At 39.8% G+C, this 26,340-nt stretch overlaps 1 protein-coding gene across 2 annotated transcripts in view; it reads left to right on the forward strand.

Moving 5' to 3' along the window:
* The window catches only part of LOC133597085 (zinc finger protein 516-like), a 107,450-nt gene that overhangs the window by 54,246 nt on the left and 26,864 nt on the right, over positions 1 to 26,340 (forward strand). For both annotated transcript variants that reach the window (XM_061950004.1, XM_061950006.1), the window contains exons 2-3: positions 10,590 to 12,806; positions 17,483 to 18,724. In XM_061950004.1, the coding sequence (XP_061805988.1) occupies positions 11,063 to 12,806; positions 17,483 to 18,724 (2,986 nt within the window). In that variant the 5' untranslated portion in view covers positions 10,590 to 11,062. The remainder of the gene's footprint in view (positions 1 to 10,589; positions 12,807 to 17,482; positions 18,725 to 26,340) is intronic.

Genomic DNA, 26,340 nt, shown 5'->3' on the forward strand with positions numbered 1-26,340 from the left:
GGTCACCACATTTGACTACATTGGGTAAATTAGTTAACCTGACTCTCGCCAGATCCTTGTAGTTTGCTGAGCTCCACACAAGGATCTGGGACCGAGGGCAATGCAAACTCCTTCAAGATAGCAAAAAATAATGAACCAATCAGGATAGCCGGGTGGGATTTCATAGATGTGACGTAGCGCCGACGCGACTGTTTGATTCAAATAACAATGGCGGCATGCAGCGAAGAGTCGTGTGCTGACATTGATTCTGCTATTGCAACTATTTTGTCGAATCTATTGAATATTAATTATTTAAAGGCCTACTGAAACCCACTACTACCGACCACGCAGTCTGATAGTTTATATATCAATGATGAAATCTTAACATTACAACACATGCCAATACGGCCGGGTTAGCTTACTAAAGTGCAATTTTAAATTTTGCGCGAAATATGATGACGTCAGCGCGTGACGTCACGGATTGTAGAGGACATTTTGGGACAGCATTTAAGCTTTTAAGTCGTCTGTTTTCATCACAAAATTCCACAGTATTCTGGACATCTGTGTTGGTGAATCTTTTGCAATTTGTTCAATGAACCATGGAGACAGCAAAGAAGAAAGCTGTAGGTGGGAAGCGGTGTATTGCGGCCGACTGCAGCAACACAAACACAGCCGGTGTTTCATTGTTTACATTCCCGAAAGATGACTGTCAAGCTTTACCATTGGCCTGTGGAGAACTGGGACAACAGAGACTCTTACCAAGAGGACTTTGAGTTGGATGCACAGACGCGGTACCGTGAGTACGCATGCAGCTGCGGCTTCCAAACATTTGATCGCTTGCCCGTACGTGCGTGCCGCTATGTGCATGTCACGTACATAACTTTGGGGACTGTGGGGAAATATCTGTGCTGTATGAACTTTGGGGAGGTGAACGGTACTTTGGGCTGTGGGATTGAGTGTGTTGGCAGGTGTTTGAGTTGTATTGGCAGGTTATATGGACGGGTGGGGGGAGGTGTTTGTTATGTGGCATATTAAATATAAGCCTGGTTGTGTTGTGGCTAATAGAGTATATATATGTATTGTGTTTATTTACTGTTTTAGTCATTCCCAGCTGAATATCAGGTCCCACCCGCCTCTCACAGCATCTTCCCTATCTGAATCGCTCCCACTGCCCTCTAGTCCTTCACTCTCACTTTCCTCATCCACAAATCTTTCATCCTCGCTCAAATTAATGGGGAAATCGTCGCTTTCTCGGTCCGAATCGCTCTCGCTGCTTGTGGCCATGATTGTAAACAATGTGCAGATGTGAGGAGCTCCACAACCTGTGACGTCACGCGCATATCGTCTGCTACTTCCGATACAGGCAAGGCTTTTTTTATCAGCGACCAAAAGTTGCAAACTTTATCGTCGATGTTGATCCTTTGACAACTGCACCCCAAATTGTCCTAAATCTTCTACATTGTGTATATGTTTTGCAAACAGATCGTCGGCGTACGTGTAAGTGTGTGTGTATGTGTGTTTGTGTAAGTGTGTGTGCATCCAGCTGTGCTTTACCCCTGGCACAGAGCTTCCAGCCGACCCCTTTGTCTGTTAGTTGAGAGTAGGGTGGGAGGTGAGGAGCAGTTTGTTCATAATGGATTATTGATTGGTCTGAGAATACACTGGATCTGCACTGTGCATGTGTGTTTGTGTTTTAGGCAGCCCACCACTTCCTTTGTCCCATTCTAAGCAGACAGTGTCTCTACTTCATGAGCAACTGTGCAGAGGATGACATGGATTTTGCAAAGCCTTCACTGTATGTTCTTCACTGTGAAGCAGTGAGTCTGTGAACAGCCCTCTACACAAGCAACTTTCAATGCTGCCTGTATTGAATACTGTTAAAAGCCCACAGTGTGCACATATAGGCTTCTAAAAAAATGTGTGGGCAACATTAAAAAGCCCCCTGTTTTGCTTCTTGATTCCACACTTTCTTTGCTTGTGTGCGACTATGTGTTTGTCAGTAGTCACACAGAAGTTCCACTCTTCATTATGCACAGCTGTGTACTTAGCCTCAACTTCAAATCTTTGTCTCCGTGCTTGTTACTTGGGAGTTAACCGAACCCTGTCAATGATGAAAGATGTCCCTTACTAGAAGGACACACATTATCAGTGATAAGGAAAGTGTGTGAGCGAGACACTGCGTTTGGAATGCATAACATTAGTTTTCACACTTACTGTAAGAGCTGTTTTAAAAGGTGCCTGCAGGCCAGCAGCTTTCTTTAGCTATTGCAGTTTGCAGTGATCCCTCGCCACATTGCGCGTAAAAGTGTGAGGCTTCACTGTATCGCTCCCATCCATCCATCCATTTTCTACCGCGTGTCCCTTTTTGGGGTCGCGGGGGGAGCTGGAGCCTATCTCAGCTGCATCCGGGCGGAAGGCGGGATACACCCTGGACAAGTCGCCACCTCATCGCAGGGCCAACACAGATAGACAAACAACGTTCACACTCACATTCACACACTAGGACCAATTTAGTGTTGCCAATCAACCTCATTGTATCGCTCATTTAATAAAATTAAGCATATTCTACGTATATTTGGCAAAGGTAAAAAATGCTAAATTAACCAAATATATGAATACTACAGAAGTATTGGCCACTAGTAAACAAGTGTAAAGGGAGTATTTCATGTATATATGGCCCTGATAATGTTAAAACCATATTTAGAAGTTTGCAAATAGTTTGTTATGCTATAGCTATGATCATATTCAATTTAGAATTAATGATTCCTATTTAGCGGAAATTAATTTACCACGGTCAGGCCCAGAACCAATTAACAGCTATAAACAAGGGATTACTCGACACTGTATGTCCATGAATAATCTACGTAATGAGTTCAAATGAACTTGTACATGCACTGCACTTAATGAGTCTTACAAAATAGACATGGGGGCTTTAACACATTTTACAGATTTGTTCTGAATAATTGATTATGAGTGGGTTATCCAACTGGACAGTACTAAATTAATTCCTTCCCAAAGACCATTACTTGAAATAAGTCAACTGTTTTCTGTTATTTATGTTTCCAAATTATTGTCATTTTGACAATAGCAATCAGCAAAAATAGATAGGAAGCACACATTTGTACAGCCTAACAGGGCCAATGTGATAATTAAAAGATCGACAACCTCACACGGCTCTTGAATATTACATACAGGACACTAGATTTCTCTCATCTGTATGTGGTTCAAGACTGAGAATGTACAAAATGCAATGATTGGTTAGTTTTTGCATGTATGGCAGAACCATTGATTTCAGTAAAACATATCCATTAACCTTTTCAATTAATGATTAAAATGAGGAACACTTTTTTCACCACAGAAAAAAAGCAGAATCTGACTCAACCCATAATTATTCCCGTACAATTCCTAGGTGTAATTATTACTAGCGGGTGTGACGAGATCTCACATCATGAAATCTTGCAAGAGCAAAACATGTCCGCATGTCTCGTTTGGAGACAGCAGTTTTTTGAGGAATTGAGTGAGGAATTGTAAAATAGTTCAATCTCTCCATTTTTCACGCTTCTATGTGAAGTCCGAGTTTACATTTCTCGTTCTCAAAAATGCAAATCAGAAATGCGAGCGTTTTTGTTTTGTGGGGGATGGGGGGGATCTTAAGAGCTCCTCAACAACTACTAAAATACTACATTATATTTAACAACTGTTACTGGTTGAAGCCAGTAACAGTAAACATAGTGTTTACAATACTTCTTATAAAACTTTAAACTATGCTTCTTATAAAACTTTTAACTATGACATAAAGGCTGCAAATTTAAACTAAATGTAATCAATTGATGAGCTTTAGTGTCTGCTGGCATATTTTTTTTAAAATACTGTTAGTTTCTTCATTTAGAATATACATTAACATATCTGATATATGAAACAACTCTTTCAAGTAAGCATTTCTTGGGTTGTGAGCACAGTAAGTGCAGCCACTTTCTCTTGAGCGCATCTACAGCGAACACAAAAAAAAGTGGGTTTCATTGTGGAGGCACGGGACTGCTTATACTGTAAAATTACCCATAAAAAGTGGTTCATGTCTAATAAAATCATGATAACATGAATGTGCAGTAAATGTTTAAGTGTCTCTCTAGTGAAAGTTGCATAGTACACGCAAAAATCGCATTTAAGTATGGCGGTCTGCACCAGTTATGAATAGCACATTCAATGTTATGAGATTACACACAACACACCCACTTATAGTACACACTATTTTGTAGATTGCACATGCTGTTTTTGGATCATAGTAAATCAGGCTCAATGTGCACTCGGAGGGGAATCGGATATGATTACACCAATAAGGAGACACAATCATGCTACAAGCCAAAATATGTCAATATTTGAGTCAATGGACAACATTAAAAACCTATTGTAGCGACCACACTTCCTGGTGGTCGCTGGAGGGATAAGAATGAGTTCTTGGTCTTGACTCAGACCCGAATTTGGAGTGGGTTTAATTGTTTTACAAAATAAGATGACAACTGTAAGTGAGAATATGATGACAGACGGAAGTGATAAACAAGATGTTATAACAGCAGAGTAAAGCGTTAAACAAATAGTGTGTCACCCAAATATTTAATCTCCTCCTGTCCTCCTTTCTCTATCCTCACAGGTGTATGTGCTCTCCTTAAATTCCTAATTATGCCTATGCCCACTTGTGCACACACCTACCTATACCCATGTGACCTTTAACTCCTACAGACACACCCCTACACAGTGCTCCTCAAGCCCCCAATCCTGTCTCCTACGCCTACTACCGTATTTTCCGCACTATAAGGTGCACCTAAAAACCTCTAATTTCCTCAAAAGCTGACAGTGCGCCTTATAATCCGGTGCACCTTATATATGGACCAATATTGAGCCACAACAGGTCTCGCAACTACGGTAACTACGGCAACTTCATTTTCCCCCTTCTACGACTGCTTACCGTAGAAGAAGAAGCGCTTCTTCTTCTTCGGGGGAAAATGAAGTTAACGGCTGCTTACTGTAGAAGAAGAAGTTATTCTTATACGGGGGAAAATGAAGTCGGCGGCTGATTACCGTAGTTGCGAGACCTAAACTTTATGTAAAGACCCAAAAATGGTTCCTATTAAGAAACACGCTTACGACGCAGAGTTTAAACACAAGGCGATCAGTCATGCAGTAGAACACGGGAATAGAGCAGCAGCGAGAGAAGTGGAGGAAGCAACATGATGACCTGCGCCAAGTAAAGAAGACTAAACAGAGTTTCCGAGGGAACAAAGCGAGATGGCTACAGTTGGAGGACAAACTCGAACAGTGGGTTGTTGAACAGAGAGCAGCAAGTAGAAGTGTCAGTACAATCACTATTTGTTTTGTTGACATTCCCTTTAGCGCAGCTCCATCTAATGGATGCATAACGTAACCCCAGCCTCTACTGTAGTGTCTATTCTATGTGCCTTATAATGCGGTGCGCCTTATATATGAACAAAGTTTTAAAATAGGCCATTCATTGAAGGTGCGCCTTATAATCCGGTGCGCCTTATAGTGCGGAAAATACGGTACTTAATAAATACAGAATATTCGAGAAGAAGCCACTTGTACGTGTCATGACTAAGGTTGTCACGATACCAACATTTAGATATTGGTACGGGTACCAATATTTATTTTGATACTTTTCAAAATTTAAGGGACTACAAACAAAATTAATTACTGGCTTTATTTTAACAGAAAATCTTATAATACATTAAACATATGTTTCTTATTGCACTCAAATAACAATTTAACAAAATAAAAATAAAAATAAATAGGCATTAAACATATAAGGCTTTTCTTATTGCACTCAAGGAACAATTTACAATTTTACATATTACGTATGGCCTGCCATAATCTAGGATTAAGTTAAAATAAAATATAAAGCTTTTTTTAACATTGTATTAAATACTCTTGGTCTGTACTTTAAGACAGTAATTCATAAATACTAAAAACGGTACTATCGCTAAAACTGCACAGATAAGACATATAGCGGGTATAACAAACATTGTTAAAGACAAAACACACAGGGAATTGTCGGAATTTATTACAAAAATTGTCAAATCTCTTGCATTAGTTTATGTTACCTTGGCGGTTTTGACTTCACTAATATTTGGCAATGGGCCAACCAGCTGTATGCGTGTCTACTCATCTATATGGGCACAACAGTGGGGCTAGTTAACTACATTACCTGTCTGTCTTTAAACACATTTTGCGAGTCTGGATGCTTGTCCTTTAAATGTTTACTTAAGTTTGAAGTATTGCCACCTTTGGCAAGGCATTTTTTAAAGCAGAGCGGCACTTCTGTGTTTATAGCTTCACTTTTGTTGTTTGTTTTAAAGGCAAAATACCTCCATATTGCGCTTCATGCACCCTTTTTATCAACCAGCAGTATTTAAGTTTTTTTTGCCATTCCTCTTCCACACTGTTTCTGCTTGTATGCGATCTTTGTGTGCGTGTTGACTCACTCAACATGCAACATCACCGCGGCACATAACCGCGGCATAGCAGCATGCGGATGAAAAGAAAAGTACGGATATTCTTCTAAGGCAGTACAGTACCTTTTTTAATTCATTAGTACCCCGGTACCATACAATGCTAGTCATGACACATTTGCACATCCTGTTTGTTTTTAAATAGTCAAATGGCACATGCAGAAACAATGTCATGCGAATAGAAAACTGGACTAAAAATGAACATTTCAAACATTATTTTCATTTTTTTTATTGTTTTTGTCCATGTTTATTTTATTTAGTTATTTTTTTAAATTTTGATTCACTTTTATGGTTCATTGTTCTGATGTAGATCAAGCATACACACTCGGTAGGTAGGGTAGTACAATTTTGTATTTATATTTTTATTATAACCTAATTTTTATTCTTGCTGTACTTATACTTTTATATACATACATACATTTTATTCTTACTTGTTATGTGTGTATTTGTATCTCTAGTATCAAAATACTACAACGTTTTTAGGTTAGGAAATATGTCAAAATAGTGATATCATTGTACGGGACCAAAAACAAAACAAGAAAAATACAAGCATTGCCAATATTTCAAAATGTTTCTTACCAATACAGTAATATGTATATATATTTGAATGATTCTGATCCACGTGTTATCTTATGACAGCTGTTGATAATTGTTTTTCTGTTTGCGGTGTGTGTGTGTGTGTGTGTGGGGGGGGGGTGTGGGGTGTGGGGGGGTGGGGGTGGGGGGGGGGGGGTTGTAGCCCGGAAGAGTTAATATATTGTAGCCCAGAAGAGTTAGGGCTGCAAAGGATTCTGGGTATTTGTTCTATTGTGTTTATGTTGTGTTACTGTGCGGATGTTCTCCCGAAATGTGTTTGTCATTCTTGTTTGGTGTGGGTTCACAGTGTGGCGCATATTTGTAACAGTGTTAAAGTTGTTTATACGGCCACCCTCAGTGTGACCTGTATGGCTGTTGACCAACTATGTCTTGCAGTCACTTACGTGTGTCTGTAGAAGCCGCATACAACATGTGACTGGGCCGGCACGCTGTTTGTATCGAGAAAAAGTGGACACGACGACAGGTTGTAGAGGGCGCTAAGGGCAGTGCCAGCATGGCACACCCTCAATATGGATGTCCAGGTGAAAATCGGGAGAAATTCGGGAGAATGGTTGCCCCGGGAGATTATCGGGAGGGGCACTGAAATTCGGGAGTCTCCCGGAAAAATCGTGAGGGTTGGCAAGTATGTCTTGTGGCGACCCATCAGCGTTCCTGTTCTGTAACGCTGTACACTGTTAGTTTGTCTAATCTTGAACGGGTTTGTGCTGAAAACAAAGTTTCGTTGTACTTGTGCAACGACAAAAAAGACCTACCTACCTATCTAAGTTAAGAGCGAGCATCCACTGATTTAGTCGGTCCAGATTTTTTGCTGGTGGTGTGTTCCGGATTTTTAGCTGGTAGTGTGTGGAATTTTTAGGTTTCAAACACTATATTATTACCCCCAAAAAGTTCCTCTATGTTCGCTCCTACAATAAGGAGGTTGCTTTACCTTTGTTAATGTGCTTGTCACAGCATGTAAATGAAGCTTGTTTGTTGGCATTTTTTAAAATGTATATTTAGAATGTTTAATAGGCGGAATAGTAGAATCCCCATTGTCTACATTGTTAGCCGCTTTGTGCTAGCAGTTTTGTAAACAGTTTATCTAGATTGCACTGAAAAGGGAAAGACGTGTTTTTGTCTCAAAGAGGATTGTTTTGTATTGGGCAGAATTCCCCAAAATCTTTTCCTTTAAGACTTCACTGGTTTTAACAGAATACAAGGACCTTTAATAGGTACTTTAGGATATATACTGTAGGTGACTTTGGTGCAGGGTATTCATTTTCTTAATACAAGACATGTATGATTGTTCTTGTTCTAATGTTCCTACTTCACAACCTTATCCTCTTGTGATTATGATCAATTATCCTCATTTAATTGGAGCTGGGAAACAATTATGCTTTGGTCTCTCTGGCACCTTTTATAATAACCCGTAACAAGGAATCAGTATTAGTCTCATTTTAAACAGTGAACAAATTCATTTTCAGCTTTAGCCTCCTCTTAGAATAGTAAGAAGCAGTTTTCAAGTTTAAGAAGTTTCTGAATTTTTACACTGATGTTGTAATGTAGTTGGTGAAGACTTGTCTAACTTAATGTAAATAATAGTATACTGTTTATTTAGACTGGGTTTTTTTTTTATAACATTTTATAAAATTGTATGCACTTTGAAGCTTTTTCTAGGGATATTGCGTGATGGGTAAAATTTTGAAAAAAACTTCGAAAAATAAAATAAGCCACTGGGAACTGATTTTTAATGGTTTTAACCCTTCTGAAATTGTGATAATGTTCCCCTTTAAACACTTCTTGAGGATTGTGATTGATTCTTCATCCAAACGAGATTATGTGAGCGTCCTGTCGGTCAGCATCCCAGCGAGAGTGGAATTTGCTAAGTAAGGGTTTGTTTTATTATAATTTGTTATGGTTAATTATTAGTTTGTATGTTTAGCATCTAGCAATGCTGCTGATTCTATAGTTTTTCAATGAAGCTGCACCCATTTAGCACTGGGCTTCAAAACTTGTTGCTCATCCTGGTGTTCAACCCCAAACATAAAAGGTCCTGGATCATAACTTTTCCTAAAGTAATCGTTTTTGGCTCTCACAAAGTCTGCTTGATTAGCAATGTTGTTAATGGGGAAGGGATCTGTGGTTCATCCCGCTACGTCACAGATCACGTGACTGGCTTTCTCATTATCTCTCAAAATAGCTCGGGAATCTCCGTGGGATTGATAGTATTTTGATCATATCTATTTACTCCCAAACTTTGTAAGTCTTTTAGGGTCATAAATCAGATATATATGATAATAGCTTCAATATAGAGGCAACTTGGTTTTCCATTATACTCCTATTTTAACCTAAATTAGATAATGTTTGGATTTTATTTGCATAATTTAAAAACAAAAATAGATTAACAAAGTGGCATACATATAGCAAATGAACAATTCAGTAAAATATATACGTACCTGTGTCCTTTTAAAGAGTAAATATATGTGACATCAAACTATTAAACTAATATTTCCAAAGGATTTTATACTCTATCATGCTCTTTCTCTTTATGTTAACCTGCTTTGCGACATCATTTGACTCTAGTTTGAGAATAGACGGCAAATTGTCTGAAGAGCCACTTTCTTTTGTGTATTTAAGAACCTTGTCATGCGATAGTGTCAGTGAAAGTCTTTATGTGGAGAGAATATAGTGGCCATGCTGATCTTGCTGATGTGAACACGGAACAACCCCTGCCCCTCTCCTCCCCCACCATGATTGTGTAAAGTGTCGACTCAGCAAGTGTGGCGTCAGAGCCCCCGAACCCTGCACAAATCATTGCACAATCATGCAGATGGAAGTTGTGCATTTACGTTTAAAAGCACATATAGTCACAGATAAGTATTACAACGTACACCCACAATTATTAAGATACCATGCACAATTTGCATCAACGATTCTGAAGGAATTAAAAAAGATAATAAAGATCAGCTGTAATTGTCTCTTACAAATATTAAATCAACATTATGAGGTGTAATTTTTCAGTCATTTAGAACATTACTATATTAAGAGTTTTTTTTTAATTATTTACACTAACCCTTCTCATGAAAACTAAGGTAACCATAATATTATGAATCACCATTACAAACTACAACCACGATAAGCATTGTGTAAATTATAGTATCTTAGTGCCATACAAAACTGAGAATTGTTATCCTTTTGAAAGTAGCTGAGTGTTTCATGTTTTGTTGGATTTTTTAAAATGTCTAACTCACTAAAAATACTCTCTGATTTACTAAAGGTATCTTTCGACATTGTCTCATGTTCTGTTCCAGTTTTACGTTATCTGTTACGTAACCATACTTTTATCTATTCTTCTCAGTACTGTTTGCACAAAATGGTTGTTGAACATGGTTGGAAAATGTGTCTATGAGACAGATTTGCTTGACTAACGTTTTCATTTTCTGTTTTTCCCATCTCCTCCCCCTGCACCATTTCTTGTCTACCTCAATATCCCACTTTCTTTTTCATTCTCAGGTGGATGATCAAGATGGCCCTGAAGCTGCTGATACGTGTAGAATGTGAAGATGGTAGAGAGAGGCCAGTCATATGAATGAAAAAGAGAAAGTGTGGGTTTAACGGTCTTGATATGGAGACGTCTTGAAACGATACCTGGACAGATTATGATTTCATCAGAAACAACTTTGAATATATAATTCATTTAGTTTGCTTGTTAATGCAAACATACCTGTCGTGGTACTATGTTTTTTTTTATTTTTCATAGTACCACAAATATTGACAGTGATAGATGAAGATGGCTGGATGTCATTGTTTTTTGTAGCAGTGCTAAAAGGGCTGCTGTGATAACAGCCTTATCTCTTGATGACTGCAAGTAGATGACATTTTAATGAAAACAAAGGCCTTCTAGACATGCCTAAATGTGTTCGTGCAGATAGCAGTTTGAGATTTTAGTTAAGAGTCGAGCTATACAGGTTAGGTTCAGTCTGACGATGAATCCTAGTGTGGAGGTGATGGACATCCAAACAAGAAGTCAAAAGGAAAAATTGACTCCAATCAGAGCCAATTCCAAAAATGACCTGGAGAGTGAGGATGACAAAATCCCAGGGTCCTATGACTGCAACATTTGTGGACGCAGTTTCCCTTTCATGAGCTCTCTGTCACAGCATATGAGACGCCATACTGGTGCACGCCCTTATAAATGCCCCTACTGTGACCACAGGGCCTCTCAGAAGGGAAACCTTAAAGTTCACATACGCAGCCACAAACTGGGCACGCTATCTAGCCACCACTCCAATGATGACCAAGAGGGAGGAGCAGAGGAAGAAGAGTTGAGTGTTTCAGAGGGTTTTGATGGAGGCACAAGTCCAACCAAAAGCACCTCTGCTTGTAACCGTATGATGAGTGGAGATGGTGCTGAAGATAGTCGGAGGAAAGTGCCTGTGAGGAGCTTGAAAAGAGAGAAATCTGTAAGTGACCAGCAGCCTTACTGCTGTCGTCTTTGTGGCTATGAGGCCCAGCGGGAGGACCAGCTCCTGAGTCACATTGAAAAGGTCCACATTACTGTCGACACAGATGAGCAGACAAGTGTTAAGGAAGAAGCCGTGGTTGAACCCGAAGTTCTCCTGCCTCAGTGCGATGGGACCTTTCCTTGTGAAACTTGTGGCCAGGTCTTCACTCAGGCCTGGTTCTTAAAGTCACATATGAAGAAACATGCAGGAATCTTGGACCATTGCTGTCGCATATGTGGGAGACGATTTCGCGAAGCTTGGTTTCTCAAGTCCCACATGAAAACACACAACACAAGATCACGATCACGAGCAAAATCAGATTCTACTGAGCATCCAGCCACCATCAACGATGTAGCCCAAGATCCTGAAATTGTCAGCTGTGTTGCATCTGTCTATCAAATGTGCTCGAAATGTGGGAACTTGTTTGATAGCCGAGAGAGCTTGAGAGTCCATGATAAAGTCCACAGTCTCAGCTATGGAAAGAAATTGCAGGGCCGATCACGACCCAGCGATGATGAGGACGCCCCAGCAGCGAAAATATGTTTACTTGACTACTTATGCCTTCAGCCGTTTAGAGACAATGCTGAGGATGATGTCAGTAATAGGATACTGGGTCAGCGAATCCCTGAGCTTGATCCAGTTTGCAGCCACCAAGCATGGCAATTAGCTACTAAAGGAAAGGTTGTGGAACCAGTAGAGTGCAACAAGACTTCCAGTGATGGAGGAAGTATTGGAGAAGAAGACCTTACTGCAGCTGCTGTAGTGTATGAGAAGGAAAGAAGCAGTTATGTCCTTCAAGGTCAGGAAAGACGCAGCTCAGTTCGCCGCAGCAGCTCTGTTTTGGGAAACCATGTTTCATCTGGAGATCAGACACCAGAGAGCCTCAGTGATTCTGAGTACCGACCTTCATCTCGCCAGGAACGGAGACGACCATCACAGGCTCAAGGTCCCGCCAAATCCAATGAGTGCTTCGAATGTGGTAAGAAGTTTCGCAGTCGCCACAAGATGATTGTCCACCAGCGCGTCCATAGAAAGGATGGAGTCAGGACGTCCATCGAAAACAATGTGAGAACTGAGAATAAAGACCAATGGGGCTCAACCAGTGACCAAGAGTCAGGCTCCCCAAGCCGACCTTTCACCCCGGGGTATGGAGACTCTCCACCAGCCTCCACTCTCAGAGACCATGCATCCGAAATGGGAACCGCTAACTCAGGGGAACTTGCAGGTTAGTAACTACTCACCATAACATATTTTTAAACTGTTATCAGCACTTCATTATGTCATGGCTTGAATCTCCAGCTCTCAGTGTCTCTATACTGTTTGTAGGACAGCTCAGATTATTGTTGGGTTTTGTTTGTTTTTGCGAAAGCTAAACAAGTATACATTAGGAAGGAACTAAAATATTCAGGTTAGAGGTAGGGTACGACCTGGACTGGTTGGAAGCCAACTGCAGGGCACACATAAACAATCAACCATTCACATTCACCTGACAATTTAGAATAGAGTGTCCAAATAATCTAACAAACATTGTTTTGGAATGTGGGAGGAAACCGGAGTACTTGGCAAAATTCCACACATGCATGGTGAGAACATGAAAATGCCACAAAGATTCCCAAATTTTCGAGCTGAATGTGGCCATACATACATGTACATATGCATATACACTGCATACATATATACTGCATATATATTTATATACTGGATATGTATATATATATTAGGAGTGTGCGAAAAATTCGATTAGAATTTGAATCGCGATTCTCACGTTGTGCGATTCAGAATCGATTCTCATTTAAATTTTTTTTTTTTCTTTTAAATTGATTTATTTATTTACTTTTTTTAATTTATTTATTTATTTTAATTAATCAATCCAACAAAAAAATACACAGCAATACCATAACAATGCAATCCAATTACAAAACCAAACCCGACCCAGCAACACCCAGCAATAAACAGAGCAATTGAGAGGAGACACAAACACGACAAGGAACAAACCAAAAGTAGTGAAACAAAAATTAATATTATCAACAACAATATCAATATTACTTACAATTTCAACATAGCAGTGATTAAAAATCCCTCATTGACATTATCATTAGACATTTATAAAAAAAAAAAAAAGAACAATAGTGTCACAGTGGCTTACACTTGCATTGCATCTCATAAGCTTGACAACACACTGTGTCCAATATTTTCACAAAGATAAAATAAGTCATATTTTTGGTTCATTTAATAGTTAAAACAAATTTACATTATTGCAATCCGTTGATAAAACATTGTCCTTTACAATTATAAAAGCTTTTTACAAAAATCTACTACTCTGCTTGCATGTCAGCAGACTGGGGTAGATCCTGCTGAAATCCTATGTATTGAATGAATAGAGAATCATTTTGAATCAGGAAAACATTGTTTTTGAATCAAGAATCGTGTTGAATTGAAAAAAAAAATCGATTTTGAATCGAATTGTGACCCCAAGAATCGATATTGAATCGAATCGTGGAACACCCAAAGATTCACAGCCCTAATATATATATACACACACATGTATAGGGCTGTCAAGTGATTATTTTTTAATCAGATTTATCAAACTCTTGATCAGTGATTAATCATGAATAATCACAGGTTACGTGCTTCATAAATAAAATTTGCTTCAGAAAATACCCCAATATTTGGATACAAATGCAATTTGGTTGTCAGAATGTCATACACGAACGTTTTTTAAAAATGTTTTACGGAACTTACAGTCTTTAATTTGCTCAAAACTTGGTGACAGTAAGTGTAGTAATAATTAAGTGCACATTTTAGAAGTCTTTACAATAATACAGAAACCTAGGTACACATGTACAGCATATTAATAGATAATGTAATAAGGACGTTCATTAACAACTTTACATAGTGCACAATTTACATATGCATGTACTCTTAGTTTAACCAGTTGTGTAAACAAACTAGCTTATTTATTACCTTTCCAAATGACAGCGCTGATCTTTTTTTTGTACAAACTACCTCCGGCAGTAGTTGGCGACATGAAACCACATCTTGCAGCACTATTGTAGGTCTTCACAAATGTTAAGTGTACGGCATGCGGTGGAAGTCCAATTAAGAAAGGCATATTGTTTAACATATTTTTGCGAAACGCATGTGAACTCAGCCAGCATAGATAGTTGTCCTCTGTTTGCTGTCAATTTAACAGTCATGCTCGCAACGCCATCCTCACGTTCATGTTTCGCTTTAAGATGCCATTTTAAACTTGATGTGCGCCGATTATAAGAAAGTTTATTGCTGCAATACTAATTACTTCAGGTGTGTCTAAAGTTCCATCAGAGTTTGTTTTGAAGGGTGCAGTGCACATCCCTGTATAATAACACTGGCATATGACATGATCACTGCCTGTGTAATGCGCACCACCTTACGGTTGTCAAAACAACCACTGTAATTAATCATTAATTTATAGAAACACAATATATTTGTTATTATTCTCATGCGTTAACGCTGACATCTCTCATATATGTATATATATATATATATATATATATATATATATATATATATATATGCGGCAATTATGAGGTCATTGATGTTGGATAAAAGGATCCCTTGGTTGAGGTCAAGGTGTTTGTTATATTGTTCTGTTGTAAACTCATTCAAGCATGCCTTTATGGACAGTACTTTGTGCGCTTGGCAAAAGGGTCATGCTGGGCATGAAAAAGGGCTTCCCCTCAAACTAAATAGTGCAGCATGTCTCATTACTTTTGTCTCCAGTATGACATCTTAAGCATGCAGTTGTGACTCCTCAGATAGTAAACTTGTTTAAAAAAAAGGGCCTTTTTTTACTTGCTAAACAGCCTGTGTGGAGTGAAAACAGGGGCCACCATGTGGCTGATATCAAAACTACAAAATACCTTGTTTTTGTTGTTGTGCTGTTAACACATACTGTACTATAGAATCTGCTCAATAACTGTCCTTGTAGTACACTTTACAAGTGTACTTAAGTACACTTTACAAGTGTACTTAACACCAAGCAATGAAGTAAATTGTAAGTAAAACTATCTATTGACTTGTCAGTAGGGTAGAGTGCATTTTTTAAATACCTATCATTTTTGTCACATCCATAACCAATAAACAGTGCAAAACAAAAAGGTTAAACTTGTCTTTGCAAAGACAAACACCACTATTAAAGACGGACTGTTTCAAGGTAAACCTTTTGGTTTATGGCACACAGTATGAACAGTTGGTCTTTCATACTTTTGTAAAACATTATTGTTAACAGTTAGATGTTAATGCTCAACTCTGCACAACATAGTATAGTATATTTGTTAACAGTGATCGTTCCTAAACTTCCTTGCTCATACTAATGATCAAAAAATAGCAGCAACATCTCTTCAGGCATGATTGAGCTGTGAGCTATTTCAGGTCTTCCTGTCTCAGGAAACCCCCCCTTTTATCCCTCTGTATGTGAACTGAATTTTCATCAAGTTTTTTTTGGCAATGGAAATCTGTCTTCATGTATTGTTTTTACTATCATGCCCACTGATTTAGTGTATTTTGCAATATTTCATTATCATCAAACAAAATGAGTTTGGATTGCTTACGTTTTGGTTTAGCTGTATATACTGCAGAGTGTTCCCTCTCACCTAAACAATGGGAGATGAGGATATGTGTATAGTAGCAAGAACAATATAAAGTTTCCAGAACACATAATCAGTAGCACAATGTATTATTGTTGTGTCTTGAAAGATAATATTATAGCTTATTTGTTTGTCAGTGATGATTTAACATGGTTCATTATTGTTTTTTTTATAGTCAACAGAGGTATTGAAGTACATTGCATTATAAATATTTAGTTTTATAAGTGTAACAATTTTAAAGGGCCTCAGGCTCAGACCTATACAGTACTGTATGTGCATGGAGTACCGTGTAGGGTTAACTTTGGGTACTCCGGTTTCCTCCCACTGTTAAAAATCTTGCATTACTTTAACATAATATTCTAACCTAACTCTAAAGTGTTTGTCTCCTTGTGCTTTATAATTGACGGGGCCCAGCCCAGGGTGTTCCCCGCCTTTTGCCCAGAGTCAGCTATGATAAGCTACTGCTAAGGTGAACAGAATACATGCTAAAACATTAAAATAATACATTCTCAGACGATGCAGAACAAAAAAAAAAATCAATGACCTGATAAACAATTTTTTAAATCAATATGGCTCCTCTGCTAAACATCCAATTTAGCTGCGTTTAAAAAAAAAATTGTTTTACCATGTGTGGTTTGTGTGTGTTGCCAATAAGTAAAATAAAAAAACAGATGGCAACTTATTAGTGTTGTAGAAAAGAAGGAGAAGAAGAAATTGCTTCTGGGAGTCTGGAGTTGTACATTGTGACCAGCAAGCGTAAAAGACAATGTCATATTATCAGACATTTGTTTTCATTGTTGCTTTTTACATGTAACATACAATATCCTAGATGCAACTTTGTGTCCATTTGAAATCATTATTGTTATTTTTTCAAGCTCAAATTACCATTAGGGTAAAAAGTACCTTTGGACTTTATAGCATTAAGAAGGTAGAGTCAGGTTGCCACCTAGTGGATGGTTTTCAAAGCTGCATATATTTTAATTCCATAATATTTGCTCAATAAAGGAAACACCCACACCGTCTCACTGTACTATAGTATAATAGGTATAATAATACTAGGATCAATAATTATTTTGTGTCAAAATGCTTAGTAATGTGTGAGCAATTAAATATTTTACTTAATTCACATTGTGTTTAAAAAATGGGGAACATACTGGCACTTAGTGGTGAATTGATGAATTACAGTTCAAATCTGGAGCTGTTTCTGCTGAGCCAGCCAGACTTATTTATGTTGCTTTAATGAACCTTTTTTTTGTCTTTGCTTTTTTTGTAGATGGAAACCCTTACGTCTGTAGCCTGTGTGACTTTGTTACCACCGAGTCAGAAACGTACCTGGCTCATGTGCGTGTCCAACATCCAGCGTCCTCCGAAGAGAAAACCAGCCCCATTCCCAGAGTCGCCCCTAATGGTTATCCCAAGTTGAAGAAAGCCCTCCTGCAGGGGCTGACAATAGCAGAATCCCCACCAGCTCACCCTTCAACTTGCTCCTCTCCACTGGATCCTGTGGATCTCTGTGTCAGAGCTGGGGGTCACAGGGGCAGAACCCCCGCAAACCTCGACAGGAAAATCCTCCCAAACCACAAGTGTTCCTTCTGCTCCCATTCAACTCTCTATCCCGAGGTTCTGTGGATGCACCAGACTATTGCTCACCGCATGACCAGTAGTAGTTCCAATCTGGCACCGAAATGGGCTCTGAAAAACAGCAACAAGGCGCCCAAAAACCGCTTGTTATCCTCTGTAAGGCGTACTGGTCCCCCACCGGTCATGGAGGGTAAGGAATGTCCACCACTGCCGGCGCTAGCGCGTGTCCAACGCACACGGCCCCCAATGCAGATAAGCGAGGTACGAAAAAAACAAAAAACAAGTTCTCATTCAGGTACAACACAACCATCATCCTCTACCCCCTCGCCTTTGCCGTCGAGAGCCTCCACATCCGCCTCAAGATCTCAAGCTGGGAAAGTCCCTCAGAATCAACCTCCTCGCATCAGACACAAAGTGACTATATCCTCGGGAGGAAGCTCACAATCATCCTTCATCTCTGCAGAGAAGAGCCCCAGCACCATTTCACGACCACCAGCCCCATACCCCGATTCTTCCACAGCTTCCAGGAGGGCAGACCATTACGCGATGCCACAGGAGGGACTGGGCTTCATGCTTTCGAACAAGTATAATGGTCAAGCAGAGTACAACCGAGCTGGAGGCTCCTCTCATCGGCCGCTCGCGAACTACCACAACGAGCAGCGTGCTAATGCTTCAAGGCCTAGTACCATCACTCATAGCTCCACGATGGGACACAACTATGGAGCCTCACAGGCACATGGCAGCATGCTGCAGACTTATTTAGGTTCATCCTCCTTTCCCTCAAAACCTAATGAAAATGTGAAGCAGGAGCCATTGACAGAGATTCAAGAAATACCAAACGACATCCTCAGCTTCCTCAAAAACTACAGCCCCCATGATCTCGCTGCGCTTTACCACCGCTGGGGGGCCACTAATGCACTTTTGGATCCTACTGGTAAGGAATCTTTTTTGTAATTATTATTTTGTTCCATCAACATGTGGTAAATAAAATGGCACATTTCAAGACTCGTAAATTCCCATTTTACTGGGATCATATATTCAGTTAGAATTCACAGTGATTCTGTGGTGTGTTACTAAATAATGTGATTACTGTTTTGAACATCTGCATCAGGGTTTGAGTTTTAATCTGAGTTTTGTGGGAGTCTCTACATTTAGTGTGCGGGCGTGTGCATGCACAGGTATCCAAGTGTGCGCATGCACAAAGAAGATCATCACTGCGGGTATAGATCTGCACACTTTGACAAGTGTAATTGACTGCTTAGTGATTAACCAGCTCAGTGGCCTTGTGGTTAGAGTGTCCGCCCTGAGACTGGGAGGTTGTGAGTTAAAACCCCGGCCGAGTCATACCAAAGACTACAAAAAATGGGACCCGTTGCCTCCCTGCTTGGCACTCAGCATCAAGGGTTGGAATTGGGGGTTAAATCACCAAATGATTCCCAAACGCGGCACATGCTGCTGCTCACTGCTCCCCTCACCTCCCAGGGGGTGAACATGGGGATGGGTCAAATGCAGAGGACAAATTTCACCACACCTAGTGTGAGTGGAAGACAATCATTGGAACTTTAACTTAAACTTAACATGAATCTTTCTGCATTGAAAATACAACATTGTCAATAAGAATAATTGGGGTCTCAAACCTGATTTACCTGGGGCCGGCTGGAGGGAGAGTCGTTGTGAGACTGGGTCACACAAAGCATTCACCTCAGAATCAAGTTTTAGGCACGTGACAACATTTGTGATGGACTTCTACTTTTGTACATGCAGCTATAGTAACCCTAAGCTTTGGCAGGTTTTAAATAATTATGAATATACAGGTAAAAGCCAGTAAATTAGAATATTTTGAAAAACTTGATTTATTTCAGTAATTGCATTCAAAAGGTGTAACTTGTACATTATATTTATTCATTGCACACAGACTGATGCATTCAAATGTTTATTTCATTTAATTTTGATGATTTGAAGTGGCAACAAATGAAAATCCAAAATTCCGTGTGTCACAAAATTAGAATATACTTAAGGCTAATACAAAAAAGGGATTTTTAGAAATGTTGGCCAACTGAAAAGTATGAAAATGAAAAATATGAGCATGTACAATACTCAATACTTGGTTGGAGCTCCTTTTGCCTCAATTACTGCGTTAATGCGGCGTGGCATGGAGTCGATGAGTTTCTGGCACTGCTCAGGTGTTATGAGAGCCCAGGTTGCTCTGATAGTGGCCTTCAACTCTTCTGCGTTTTTGGGTCTGGCATTCTGCATCTTCCTTTTCACAATACCCCACAGATTTTCTATGGGGCTAAGGTCAGGGGAGTTGGCGGGCCAATTTAGAACAGAAATACCATGGTCCGTAAACCAGGCACGGGTAGATTTTGCGCTGTGTGCAGGCGCCAAGTCCTGTTGGAACTTGAAATCTCCATCTCCATAGAGCAGGTCAGCAGCAGGAAGCATGAAGTGCTCTAAAACTTGCTGGTAGACGGCTGCGTTGACCCTGGATCTCAGGAAACAGAGTGGACCGACACCAGCAGATGACATGGCACCCCAAACCATCACTGATGGTGGAAACTTTACACTAGACTTCAGGCAACGTGGATCCTGTGCCTCTCCTGTCTTCCTCCAGACTCTGGGACCTCGATTTCCAAAGGAAATGCAAAATTTGCTTTCGTCAGAAAACATGACTTTGGACCACTCAGCAGCAGTCCAGCTGGTGTCGGTCCACTCTGTTTCCTGAGATCCAGGGTCAACGCAGCCGTCTACCAGCAAGTTTTAGAGCACTTCATGCTTCCTGCTGCTGACCTGCTCTATGGAGATGGAGATTTCAAGTTCCAACAGGACTTGGCGCCTGCACACAGCGCAAAATCTACCCGTGCCTGGTTTACGGACCATGGTATTTCTGTTCTAAATTGGCCCGCCAACTCCCCTGACCTTAGCCCCATAGAAAATCTGTGGGGTATTGTGAAAAGGAAGATGCAGAATGCCAGACCCAGAAACGCAGAAGAGTTGAAGGCCACTATCAGAGCAACCTGGGCTCTCATAACACCTGAGCAGTGCCAGAAACTCATCGACTCCATGCCACGCCGCATTAACGCAGTAATTGAGGCAAAAGGAGCTCCAACCAAGTATTGAGTATTGTACATGCTCATATTTTTCATTTTCATACTTTTCAGTTGGCCAACATTTCTAAAAATCCCTTTTTTGTATTAGCCTTAAGTAATATTCTAATTTTGTGACACACGGAATTTTGGATTTTCATTTGTTGCCACTTCAAATCATCAAAATTAAATGAAATAAACATTTGAATGCATCAGTCTGTGTGCAATGAATAAATATAATGTACAAGTTACACCTTTTGAATGCAATTACTGAAATAAATCAAGTTTTTCAAAATATTCTAATTTACTGGCTTTTACCTGTAATATTGAATGTAAAAATAATACATTTGGACATTGTAAAGCTCCCCAGGAGATGGTCAGAGAGACTTCCGCTTGCTGAACGGTTGTTGCTCTTTGTGTTGCCCAATGTGTGTTTGTCTCGCTGTATTGTTTGTGTTTTCACCCTCATTGTAGTTAATGTCTATTGAGATTCAAGATTGGCGTAGTATAAATATTACAAGGTTCGCTGGTCTCAAATACATTAGACAATGAAGTCAAATAAAGGGGGCACAAAAAATGGGCCTACGGAGCGCGAGTTTGATGCCCCTGATGTATAGCTATAGAAAACCCATACATATGAATGCATTTATCCACGTTAGAGGAGATCTGGTGCTTGACTTTCATTAGCTGAAGCAAACTGTAACTCACATGTTAGATGCACTCTTCGTAGCAGTAGTTATGACCCCAAAATGCAGGCGACAGCAGGCAGCATGCAAGTAAACAAGTATTTAATGTACCAAAGTACAAGAACAAAAATAGAATGCAGCAGGGAAAATGCACAGCATAGCACAGGGGAAGCTGTGCATGAAAAGGTAAGCTTAACAGAGAGCTTACAACAAAAACAAAAAACAAAACTAGAATCTCAAATTCTACTAACCGTGTACGTAACTCCAACAATGATCCAACAATGATTCAACACCATACTTTTTCTTCTTTTTTGTATTTTACAGTGGTTGACATCCAGCTTAATGGTGCATTACTGCCACCTTCTGTTTCGGAGTGTGGGTCAGACATCAACACCAACTAAGCTATGAGACTGAGAAGGGTATAGCTGCCGCCACAGACACAGACTCTAAGTTGCGCCCACAGGGGTGACGACAATGAAAGTGAACTGTGCCTTAAAGACATGCCCACAGTGGCGCTGACAACACGAGAGTGGAAACTTGTTTTTTAGCGTCATCAAAAATGGCTAATGCAACGCACCACGATTAAAGTTAAAGTGCCAATGATTGTCACACACACTCCAGGTGTGGCGAAATTATTCGCTGCATTTGACCCATCACCCTTGATCACCCCCTGGGAGGTGAGGGGAGCAGTTAGCAGCAGCGGTGGCCGCGCCCGGGAATCATTTTGGTGATTTGTTATTTCGGTTGTTGAATGTATTGCTTTTTCGGCTGATTATATGCAACCCTATCCTTAACCCTAACCAAAACTTATTTTCAGCAGTATTTGTTTTATTTATTTCTGATTTCCGTGTTACATATTGTTTCCAGCTTCACTTCCGTTTAGGACACACTTCACTTCCCTTGTCATGGGCACGTCTTTATGTGGACGCGACTTAAAGTGGGCGCGACTTGGACTTAAAGAGTTCTAGTTGGGACGGCGTGGCGAAGTTGGTAGAGTGGCCGTGCCAGCAATCGGTGGGTTGCTGGTTACTGGGGTTCAATCCCCACCTTCTACCATCCTAGTCACGTCCGTTGTGTCCTTGGGCAAGACACTTCACCCTTGCTCCTGATGGGTGCTGGTTAGCGCCTTGCATGGCAGCTCCCGACATGTGTGTGTGAATGAGTGAATATGGAAATACTGTCAAAGAGCTTTGAGTACCTTGAAGGTAGAAAAGCGCTATACAAGTATAACCCATTTATCATTTACCATTTAGTTGGAATGTCAACTGGAATGCCCCTTGTGGTCGGATTTCTGACTCTGAAAGTTGGCGCATTCTCACCACCCCCGAATTTGTTTCAAAGATGGCTGCTCTGGATGTAAACAATGATATCCACTTCTATAATATCCGTTATTAGCACTTCTGATTAGTTTTTCTTGCAGTAAATCACCCATGTACAATGTATTGTTGTACGTACAGTATATCTATGGTAACGCCACTGTAGTGTAAACTACATTTATTTGATGTGGTATATACGTTTTACATCGCTAGCAATAGCGTCTGTGTTTTCTCTTCATCCACTGTGTTTGAAGGTTGCAGAAAGAATGCATATTTTCCCATAAGTTGTTTATATTCAGACAAGGCAAGCTCAAAAATAGCTTTCGTGGATGTGACCATCTTGATTTCCCACATCACAAATGCTCGCAACTCGGGTGTGACGTCATTCCCAGCACCGATTTCCCACTTCCCAGGTAAATAGAACGCAGCATTAGACCTAAAGTGGGTGCGACTAGAGTATCTGCGGCCGCAGCTAGATATACTTGATGAGACTGGTTTATATATTACTCTGGCAGTCATTAGTGGCAGGTGAAAAACATAGTCGCTAGTAGGCATGTCCGATAATGGCTTTTTGCCGATATCCGATATTCCGATATTGTCCAACTCTTTAATTACCGATACCGATATCAACCGATACCGATATCAACCGATAAATACAGTCGTGGAATTAACACATTATTATGCCTAATTTGGACAACCAGGTATGGTAAAGATAAGGTACTTAAAAAAAAAAAATAATATAGAAAAATGGATGGATGGATGGAAAATAAGATAAATAAATTAAAAACATTTTCTTGAATAAAAAATAAATCAAATCAAATCAAATCAACTTTATTTATAAAGAGTAAAACAATATAAAAACAGTTACATTGAAACTAGTAATTAATGAAAATTAGTAAAATTAACTGTTAAAGGTTAGTACTATTAGTGGATCAGCAGCACGCACAATCATGTGTGCTTACGGACTGTATCCCTTGCAGACTGTATTGATATATATTGATATATAATGTAGGAACCAGAATATTAATAACAGAAAGAAACAACCCTTTTGTGTGAATGAGTGTGAATGGGGGAGGGAGGTTTTTTGGGTTGGTGCACTAATTGTAAGTGTATCTTGTGTTTTTTATGTTGATTTAATAATAAAAACAAACAAAAAAAAACAAAACTATACCGATAATAAAAATAACCGATACCGATAATTTCTGATAATACATTTTAACGCATTTATCGGCCGATAATATCGGCAGGCCAATATTATCTCTAGTCGCTAGTCACCTGTAGGTGAAAAAAAAAAAAAAAAAAAAAAAAAAAAATAGCAAGCAGGGGTGAAGTTACTGCAAGCAACCAAGGACAGAACAGAAAGTGGAAACAAAATAAGAGTGCTAACCAGGAAACAAGAACTAAACATAGGAAAACTATAACAAAACAAGAAAGCGACAAAACAAGAAATGACCTGCGTAACAGGTCATAACATCCAAACCCTGATTGGTATAAAAAATACGCTGCCGACAAGATTATTAATAAAACTGTGATCTATTTAAATGCTCCTTTCCCTTTTCTCCTTTGATTTACATGAACAATATGTCTATTATTGTGATTGTTAACTACCCTGCATCCTACTGTTCTTATTTAGCTGTGGGGGGAATATTACAAAAAACCTAATTTAGCGCTACACCAAAATCCCAATATCCCCCTCAATAAATACAATGGTAAATTAATATCTATCTGACAATCGTATTGAACATTAACTAATTGATTGTTTTTCCTGTCAAGGGTTTGTACAATTAGGTGTTACGTGTAAATATTCACGTGTGCGTGCATGTTTATGAGGTATATGCAAAAAAGGCTGCATCTGAGCCAGCATGTGTGTCCATATGTGCTTGTTTTTTCTTCAGATGCAAAATAAGGGTACGTGTGTGTATTTATTTAATTTATTTATTTCTCCGTGAAAGATGTGCGAGAACCTTTGGCGCAGCTCAGGTCTGTGAGGCATGCCTCGTCTCCAGCTCCACTCTCCCAGAAAGCTGTCACAAACTGTTTAGGTCACGGTTCTGCCTGATGAGAGACTCACACAGATGCGAATGGGAGGAGTGGGGGGCAAAGAGAGAGAGAGACAGTGAGATGAGACAGAATAATTATCCCACCAGCTGCTTTGGAAATGGTCATTACCGAACATCAGCATTATTTGCCCATTTTCAGTTGTGTCTCTAAGGTCAAGTGGGGCTGCTTGGAGCTAGGGGTCAAAGACAACAGCCCCAGAGCAGATGCATGACATCACTGTCACCCGTCCAGGCACATATCGTCACCATCCGCCTTAGCCCTTTGAGTCACATGCTATAAAGTGACCTTTTTTGAGCAGCAGTCTTTCTCCTTTTTTTCCTCTGGAATATTTGTATGTTTGTGTGTGTATGTACGCTTGTGGTTTTCATCCAAATATGTCTTGTCTTTCATTAGTGCATCAGTGAGAAGGGCTGGCAGCACACGTAGAAGTGCAGTAACCAGAGGCCAGCCAACAGTTGGGGGGGCCAAAGATGCTCTCTGTCACCTCTCTCCCTCCCTTAGCTACCTTATCCCTCTTCATCCTATTTTCTACATATAAACATCCATATACTGGCATAACAAGTGGACAGAGGCCAGGGTGTAAAGTACTTCTGATGCTCGGATGGCTGTTGTTTTCCCGTGCGGGTTAGAGCTACTGCAGACTCGTCACCAAGCGCCCCAGAAATGAACCCTTTAAGCCAGTTATCCATCAGGGAGAAAGGTCACTGGAGGGCATACAAAGTGTGTGTGTTGTCGAGTAAGTCTGTCATCTTTCCCTCTTCAAGGCTGTATTGTCAGTGAACAGTTGGCCGTGTAAAGAAATGAGTTAGCAAGCAAAAAAGGAGCAGAGTAAGAGTAAAGTGTCAAGTAATGAAGTAACAAAACATAAACAAAAAAAAAGCAATTGAAATCAACATCTGTGACAGTGATAGCATTTGTAAAGCAATGTCGAGTTTTCACTGCCCATTAGTTTGTTTTGGACCTCGGCAGAACCTGTCGCTCCTTTTTACGTCGACCATGTATTTCAACACACCAGGAGCTAAAGCAAAAATAACAAGTGCAGTCAAATTGATACCTTTTTTAAAAATCAGATTAGTCACACTTTTGATTTTAGATTAATCATAATTAATCTCAGGCATTTATTTGCTCAAAACTTGGTAACAGTTTTATCTAAAGGCCCATCTGCGTCCCATTTGTCTTTGCTCTCATCTCTGCACTGATGTATGCATTGACCTGATCACTGACTGTATAATAAGCCTTTTATGTAAATATCCGCGAAGGTAAAAGAGCATGTACAGTCAAAATAAATGGTGTGATTCATCTGTGTTTATACATGATTATTATTTATGATTAATCCCATGAGTTAACTCATTATTTTTTGACAGCCCTAATCAGTGTTGGGTTAGTTACTGAAAAGCAGTA

The sequence above is a fragment of the Nerophis lumbriciformis genome, linkage group LG04 (genome assembly GCF_033978685.3).
Source record: "Nerophis lumbriciformis linkage group LG04, RoL_Nlum_v2.1, whole genome shotgun sequence".
Classification (NCBI taxonomy): domain Eukaryota; kingdom Metazoa; phylum Chordata; class Actinopteri; order Syngnathiformes; family Syngnathidae; genus Nerophis; species Nerophis lumbriciformis.